This window comes from Aedes albopictus, chromosome 3, assembly GCF_035046485.1.
Source record: "Aedes albopictus strain Foshan chromosome 3, AalbF5, whole genome shotgun sequence".
NCBI lineage: Eukaryota > Metazoa > Arthropoda > Insecta > Diptera > Culicidae > Aedes > Aedes albopictus.
Genome location: NC_085138.1, coordinates 368956937 through 368965978, shown reverse-complemented (window position 1 = coordinate 368965978; position 9042 = coordinate 368956937). Strand labels below are relative to the sequence as shown.

Sequence of the window (9042 nt, the reverse complement as noted above, 5' to 3'; positions counted from 1 at the left end):
AAAGGATATCACTGTGTCGTCGATGACTGTTGTTATGTGTTTTTCTTTCCATTCTCCCCGTCACATTCAGAGGAAAACTGTGAGCATCAGGGAGTTTTTGTTCGTATGTAGGTATTTGTTGTGGTGCATCCACTTCACAGTGGGAATGCGTGTTTGCTTCGGTTTAGACTAGAGGTACGACGGCGGCGCGTCACTCGATGTTGAATTTTCTTCTTTATCCCTGAAACGGAGTCAAAACCGTTTTCCCCCGCGCTTCGCTTCTGGATCCTCCCTCCATCATCCTCGCGCGTTCAAGATACCTTCTTACACAAGGTTTGTGCTCTTTGGTGGTGTTGTTATTTGTTAGCTGGTTGGGTTGGATGGTATCTCTCGTCGGGTGTTCTGTTCGGGTTTTTTGCTGTTTTCCATTTTTTTTTGTTGGTTCGGTCGCTCTTTTATCAAAATATCAACAGTGGAACAGATTATGATGGGACCATTATGTGTTTAGAATTCGACGTGAAAACATCGTTGCGCGAACGGGAGATATCTCGCTTGTTCTGGACGGCCTACTGACTCGGTAACTCGGGCTTTGGGAACGCTAACGGCTTCTACGGTTTTTGATAAGAGGAAAACGCCGGATTTAGGGCAGGATCCCTTGCGTTCAAACTGTTCAAATCGTGTAATCTATGAAAGGTTTATTTGCCAAATTGTGGAAATGATGTTGCAATGTGAATGTTTCAATGTGAGAAGATCTACAAAAAACACATAGAAAAGAGTAAAAAATGACCGAGATCGATTGCATCTGAACTGCACACAGAAAACCGCAACTGATAAGAGGCAGCCTAATTTGGCACACGCGTTTTGTCCTCTGATAGCGCGCGGAGTCGTTCCGTTGCAAAGATAATTGAAGTGTGAATTGATTGCAGTGTATGACAGAAAAAAAAACGTAAACGAATTGCTCCGGCAGAGATATCAAACGCGACGATTTCGCAATTAAGAAGTGATATAATCGTGATATACAGAGCACAAGGTGACAAATAAAACAAAAGAATTGTGAGAGAAGACGCGACTTGGGTGACGTGCAAAGTTGTAGTGACCTAAATAAGAAAATTTAAACGGAAACAGTACCCACCTCCCGCAAGTTCACAATGGACATGACTATGGCATCGAAACTTCATCTGTCCTGCAGTGCGGGTAGCAGTAGTGGTAACGGAACGTCCCATTCAAATGGAACCACCAGTAGCAGCAGTAGCAGTAGTAGCGGAACAACTGCCGGTGAACACATCAAACGGCCGATGAATGCTTTTATGGTGTGGTCCCGGGGGCAGCGGCGGAAGATGGCACAAGATAACCCCAAGATGCACAACTCGGAGATATCGAAGAATCTGGGAGCTCAGTGGAAGCTGCTGACCGAGGGCGAGAAGAGACCGTTCATCGACGAGGCCAAACGATTGAGGTAAGCGGTTGTGTGGATTTGCCGACGGGTGTCGAGAGGATATCCCGGGGAATTTGTTTTGGGCTTTTGAAAATTGCTTGAGATACTCTGAATCCTCGGAGGCTTCCTTACATCCAAATGTATTATTTGCTTAGGTTTCCAAATTATTGAGGGAGTTATTCAAATTAGCATTAAAGACGGTTAACTTTTTTCTTGCAAGTCATGTCCACGTAGGGAAGTGGAATCATCTCGGCAGGGCTTCTATTTTGAACACTTTTCCTCTATAACTCAGTCTATTTTGACCAAAGGACACATTTTTTGCAACGCCGCATACAATAAATTTCAAGGTATTTTTTTTGGAATTTATTGTATAGTTCTGTACCCTATCATTTGAAGTTCTCCATTAACATTAACCAAATACAATCATCAGTAAAAGCTGAGATTTCCACATTAAATTTTCTCTGTTATATTTCTATTTGTATGATTTATTTCATAATACTTAGAAAAAATCACTGTCTTCGGTAATGGTAATGGCTAATCTATCCATAATTTACGAAGATCGGTAAAATTGTCTGTATTTACTGTTTTTTTTCGGTAAAATGTTTACCGAACGCTCAGCTATTAAAACTTCGGTAAAACATTACCGAAGTCATTGAATTTTTCTCACTGTGTACCTATGTCTCCGTTCTCCAGAAACATATGTGCAAAACATGCTTGTTTGTAATATAAAGTTCATTTATAATACAAATTCTTAGAATTACTAAGAGGTTATGTACTGGAAAAACTTGAAATAAACCCTCCTGAGATGTCTAGCTAGGCGCACCACGATGGCGTAGTGCACTTTTTTAATAATATGTTCTAATTTGTATTTCTGGGTATTAGGTGTACTGCACGTTCAGCGGGCTTGTCTGGGTCATATTTACCCCAACATCCTACTAAGGTTAATTAGAAGGCATAGACTGTTGCTAATTGACAAATTAAACAATGAATTTTAAAAAAAAAAATCGTGTTCTGATAGGTTTCGAACCCAAGACTTCGTATTCGCTGGACCGGTGCTTTAACCAACTAAGCCACAGAACAGGTAATGATTCTGCGGAATTGAAGACTCCATTCTCTGTACACTCTTTTTTTTTTCAAAAATAATCTCTCTTTCGGCTAAGATGCCAAACCAAAACAAACTCGCGTTTGTGCCCACTAACTACAAGTGAGGACGAACTATTCGATTGGCATGAAACAGGCTAAGGGCTGTCCATTTATTACGTTAGAGTATTTTCACGATTTTTCGACACCCCATTTGCCCTTGAAAGTTTTTTTGTATTTTTTATTTTGTAACCCATATATGTTTGTTACAAATTTTCCTATTAATAGTATTTTTTTCTAATTTTCTTAAAAATAATCTTAACCAATTCTTAACCAAACAGCCCCAGGGATATATCAAGGTATTCCCTTATGGATTCATCGAGATATTTCTTCAATAAACTTCTCTTAGGCTTCCTCCAGGCAGTCCTGATGGGGTTTCACTAGTAATTTCTTCAGAGATTCCACCAGCAATCCCTCCTAGGGTTTATCTACAAATTCTTACAATGATATCTCCCGGCATTTTTCTACTGATTTCACTAGAGATTTATATTGGGATTTGTTAAAGAATTCTTGATAGGATTATTAAAACAATCTTCCAGGGATTTTTCTAGAATTTACTCCAGTGCATTCCTCCAGAAATTCCTTCAGAGAACTTTTTCATGGGATTCCTCCCGGAACTCGTTTTGGCCTTCATCCAGAAACTCCAGTTAGGATTCCGCAGCAATTCCTCTTAGGACTCCTCGAGTAAATCTTACTAGTGCACCTCCATGAATTCTTCTAGGGATTTCTCCTGTCATTCTTTCTGGAATCCTTTCGAACAATCTTTCCTCCAAAAATTTCTCCAGCGATTTTGACAGGGACTCCGTCATAGATTTCTCCAAAATACCTCTACCGATTCTTCTAGGAATTCCTCCTGGAATATATTCAAGAAACTTCTTTTAGGATTCTTTCAGACATTCCTGTTGGGATTTCACTAGAGATTTATCTAGTACCCATATATTTTTGTTACAATTTTTCCGATTAATTGTAATAATCTTAACCCCTTCGTAACCAAACCATTTAGATATTTCTTCAATAAACTTCTCTTAGGCTTCCTCCAGGCAGTCCTGATGGGGTTTCACTAGTAATTTCTTCAGAGATTCCTCCAGTAATCCCTCCTAGGGTTTATCTACAAATTGCTACAAATGATACCTCCCGGATTTTTTTTAGTGATTTCACTAGAGATTTATATTGGGATTTCTTACAGAATTCTAGATGGGATTCCAGGGATTCATCTAGAATTTTCTTCAGTGATTCCTCCAGAAATTCCTTCAGAGAACTTTTTCATAGGATTCCTCCTGGAACTCGTTTGGGCCTTAATCTAGAAATGCCAGCTACGATTTCGTAGCAATTCCTCCTAGGACTCCTCCAACAAATCTTACTAGTGTATCTTCATGAAATTTTCTAGGGATTTCTCTTGCGATTGCTTCTGCCATTCTTTCTGGAATTCTTTCTAACAATCTTACCGGAGTTCCTCCAAAAATTTCTCCTACGATTTTTACAGAGGCTCCATCATAGATTTCAAAATACCTCTACCGATTCTTCCAGAGATTTCTCCAGGAATTCCCCCTGGAATATATTCAAGAAACTTCTTTTAGGATTCTTTCAGACATTTCTGTTAGGATTTCACTAGAGATTTATGTAGTAATACCTCCATTATTTATATATTTATGGGGGAATCTATGGAAAAGTTCCAGCAAGAATGCTAGGATAAATTCCTATAGGAATCACTACAAGAAGGAACTATAGTTAGAATTTCTGGAGAAAGAATTGCTGGAAAACCCACAGAAGGAGTTGTTTGAGGAATCCTTGGAGGAAGGCCAAGATGTGTTTCTGCAGGAATTCCAAAAGGAATTTCTGGAGGCATTTTTGGATAAAATCTTGAAGAATTCATGGATGAGTCCTTGGAGAAATCTCTAGAAGAACAACCGAAGGAATTACTGCAAGGATTCCCGGAAGTTTGCCCAGAAAGCCCCAGTATGAAAGCCAGGAGAAAGCTTCAAAAGAATCCCTAGCAGAAGTAAAACAGTTAGAATTTCTGGAGGAAGGCCTGGAAAGCTCCATGAGAAATTACTGTAGGAATCAACGGAGGAACTTCTGGAAGATTCTTACAAATGTTGCCATGAATAATCCCAGTAATAAATCTTGAAGGAATCGCACTAGAAAACTTTAGAGAAATCCCTAGAAGAACTCCTGAAGGTATTTCAGTAGAAATGTCAGGAGAAGTGGTAGAACCCCAGTTGCAATTGCTTGAGGGATCCCAGCTGGAATTTCTGGATATAACCTCTGCAGATGTTCTTGGAGGAATCACTGGAGGAACTTCTGGAATAATCCCAATAAGACTGTCTTGAATGATGCCACCAAGAACTCTTGGGGGAATTTCTGGAGGAGTTCGTAGAATTCTGGGTGGTATCATAGAATTAATTTCTAGACAAATATTAGTAGGAAATCCGGGAGGAACCTCTACAGGAATTATTAGAGATACCCCATCACGAATTCCGGAGGAATCCTGAGGTGAGTTCCATGATTAAATACCTGGAGGAATACCTACAGTCCTCCATGGAAGCATCGGGAGAAGTATTCTGGTTGAATCTCAGAAAGATTTCCCGAAAGTATTGCTGCAAGTATACCAGGAGAAATCCCTAGAGGAATCCCACCAAGAATGTTCAGTTAGAATTTCTTGAGGGGACCTAAAAGAAATTGCTTGGGGAATCCCAGCTGTAATACATGGAGGAAGGCCAATATGAATTTCCGGAGAAGTTCCATGAGAAATTTCTGGAAGAATCCCATTTGCCATTGTAGTTCGACATTCATCCGAGGTTGCCATAATTTACGTTGTGTTGGTCATTTGTTGGGCTTGTTTGGCCAAATATTTGTCATATCTAATGGGATCTTTGGAATTGCTGGAGGAGTTCTAGCAGGAATTGCTTGAGGAAAGTCAGCTAGAATTTCCAAGGGAAGGCCAATAGGAGCTCCTGGAGGAATCCCTTGAGGAATTTCTCTAGGAAACCCTGGATAAAATTTCTGAAGAAATTCCTGGAAAAATCACCGGAGTAACATCTGGATGTATCCCAGACAGATTATCTTGAATACTCCCACTAAGAATTTCTGAAGAAATCTCAATAGCAATTTCTAAAGAAATCACTAGAAAAAATTCAAGAAGTATCATAGTAAGAATTTTTAGAGAAATCCTAGGAGGAATCGCTAGATGAATCTCTGTAGAAATTTCTAGTGAAGCTGCATCAGGACTGCCTGGAGGAATGCAAAGAGAAGTTCATTGAAGAAATATTGCGATGAATCCATAGAATACCTTGAGAAATCCCTGGAAAAATCGATAGAGATATTCCTAAAAGAATTCTTGGAGGAGTCCCTGAATAAATCGCAGGAGCAAATATTTCGGATAACGTAAAAACAGCTTGGAATAATATAGCTTGAAAAATCACGAAATTCGAGGTTTCGCTTGACGGTATTTGTTTACTTTCGAAAAATGGATCCCGGAATCACAGGAACCGGTTTGCCGGAAATCTGTATATCGGGTCCGAAATGGCCAGAAGTATTCCGGACAACGTAAAACTAGCACAGAGTGGTGTATTTCAAATACCGCGATATTTGAAATGCCGCATAACAGTATTGAATTATTTTCAATACTTGGCTCTGGAACTGGATTTCGGGATCAGCAAACTGATTACAAAACTTCCAAATAAATTCTGAGTGACCAATCATCGTGATAATAATATGCTATAGATGGTATGGTGATGATTTTCTACTTTTTCAATTTTAATGGGTAGCATTGCACATTGTCATGGAACATACTAGCGTTGGGCAATTTTGAATCGATGTTCGCAACATCGATGTTTTTGTTCCGATTAATCGATTTTTTGAATTTTTATTTGAATTTTATTATTTTTTTTAGGAATGCACTGTAGAATTTTAGCATTAATCGAGGGTCTATATAATCTAGGGTCCGCTAAATCGAGGTATACCTTTATATATCAGGTTCCCTTCTAAGCGAATCTTTTTCAGGATTCTGGAGAAATGTTTCTTATGGTCTGGAGAGTCCCTTTCAGGATGTCCATCTTTGTGTTCCAACCATTTTTTTTTTTGAGAATCCCTTTTCAGGATTCTAGATATTTTTTTTCTTAATAATGTGGAAGATCCCCTCTTAGGATCCCATCTCAGGGTTCTGGGGCAATCTTTTTCAGGATTCTAACGGGATGTCTTTCTATACTACAGGAGAATTTCTCTCAGTATTCTAGAAGAATCCACCAGGGAGTTCTGGCTCTGGGGATATCCGTCCAAGCATTCTGGGAGAATCCCGAAGAAAAACTTCTCTCCAGATTCTGAGACAATCCAAAAGATTCTGAGAGAATCCATCTCAGAAAACTGGAGCAATCTCTCCCAGGATTCTATGGAAATCCTTAAAAGTATTAAGTTTGAATTCCTATTGGAAGAGTCTTTCTCTCTTTTCTGGGATAAGGTTTGTCAGGATGCTGGTGTGATAATTTTCAGCATTTTGTAGGAATCTCTCACAGAATTTTAGAGGCATCCTCAGTATTATGAAAGAGTCCCTTTAAAAATTCTGGAGGAATTTTTCTCAGCTGTATAACTTGAGAATACCTATTAAAATTCGAGGGAATCTCTGGATTCTAAGGGATTCTAATTCATTTCAGGATTTTGGGGTATTCCCTACCAGGGTTCCCTAACAAGGGTGAAATCCCTTTCAGGATTCTAAGAAATTTCTGGATGATCTGGGTTTATTCCTCTGAGGATTCTGGGAGACCCCCACTTAGGATCCCACTCAGAATTCTGAAGAAATCTTTCTCAGCATTCTCATCTCAGACTTCTTGGAGAATCATACGCAGTATTCTCAGAATTGTGGCGAAATTCCTCTCAGAATTCTGGGGGAATATTTCTAAAAAATCTGGAATCCCATACAAGATTCTAGAGGCATCCTTCTCAAGATTCTGCGTGAAATCTTTTTAACATTCTGGGGGAATATCAATAAATATTCTGCGGGATCCCAAGATTCTCTGAAAATTCGGCTTTCTGGGGTAATCATCGTCATCATGATTCTGGAGAAATCCTTGGGATTCTTAAGCTATATCTTTCAAGATTCTAATCTTTCTCTCAGAGTTATCCTTTTAGGGTTCTGGGAGAATTCCTCTTAGTAATCAGGGGAAATCCTTGACGTGATTATGGGAAGATTCTCTTGAGGTTCTGGTGTAATAATTTAAAGTATTCTTGATGAATCACTCTCAGAGTTCTAGGACAATCCCTTTCAGGAGTTAAGGGGAGGAGCGGACCTGGTGTGATGGTTAGAACACTTGACTATCACGCCGAGGACCTGGGATCGAATCCCACTCCCGACAAACTCGCAAAATGTGAGTTCTTCCTTCGGAAGGGAAGTAAAGCGTGGGTGCCGAGATGAACTACCCTAGGGCTAAAAATCTCGTTAATACAGATAAAAAAAAATTTAAGGGGAGTCCTTTCAAAGATTTTGGGGGGAATGACTTTCAGGAATGTGAGGTATTTTTTCTATTTTATATGGGAATACCTCTCAGAATTCCAGAGAATCCTTCTCAGGATACTGGGGAAGTCCATTCAAGAACCCGGTAACCCCTTCCAGGGAGAATCCTTATCAGATTTTCTACAAAACCCCTCTTTCTAGCTACAATTCTTTCAAGAATCTGGAAGAACCCCTCTCATGATGTCTCTCAGAACACTCGTTAAATTCTGGGAAATACCTTTCGGGATTCTGGTAGAATTATTCTCAGCATTCTAAAGGAATCCATTCAGGATTTTAAAGAAATTCTGGAAGAATACTCGAAAGGATTCTGGAGGAATTCTTCTCAGGATTGTGGGGGAATCCTATCTCTCAGAGTTCTGTGAGAGTATATCTCAGGTTTCTTTGGCAATCCCGCCCAGTATGTTGAGGGAACTTCTCTCAGGATTCTGGAGCAATCCTTCTTATGGTTCTAAGCTACCCTTTTCAGGGTTCTGGGTCTTTGGGGAATTCATCTTAGAATTTCGAAAATTATTTTTTTTATAAGAATCTCTCTCAGTATTCTAGATGAATTTATTTCAAGTATGTGGAAGAACCGCTCTTGGAATTTCTCTCAGGATTCTGGAATAATCCCTCTCAGGATTATGGAACATTTCAGGAGAATTCAAAGTGAAAGCTTCTCTTGAGGTTTTGAGACAACCTATCACAGTTTTCTGGGAGAATTCATTTCGGGGCTCTGAGATAATTCTTCTCATAGATATGGAGAAATCTCTCTTAGGATTCTAGGAAAATCCTTAAAAGATTTCATTATATTGTACAAGAGAATACCTACCAACTTACTCTCTTTTCTAGGTAATGTCGCCCAGGATTTGTTGTAATCATTTTCAGACTTGTGAAGAAATCTCTACACTGCGGTCACTTTCTATAGCCGCACCCACGATTTCGCACTTCTAGCAATTTTTACGATTCAATCGATATGTGGAACGATGTGTATCAACTAGTGTTT

General features: G+C 39.4%; 1 protein-coding gene across 1 annotated transcript in view; it reads left to right on the top strand.

Moving 5' to 3' along the window:
* The first annotated feature begins 215 nt into the window (after window positions 1-215).
* LOC134289566 (transcription factor sox-3-like) overlaps window positions 216-9042 on the top strand; it is a 68823-nt gene continuing 59996 nt past the window's right edge. Inside the window, exon 1 of the mRNA XM_062855553.1 lies at window positions 216-1435. Within this exon, the coding sequence (XP_062711537.1) occupies window positions 1128-1435 (308 nt within the window). The 5' untranslated portion in view covers window positions 216-1127. The remainder of the gene's footprint in view (window positions 1436-9042) is intronic.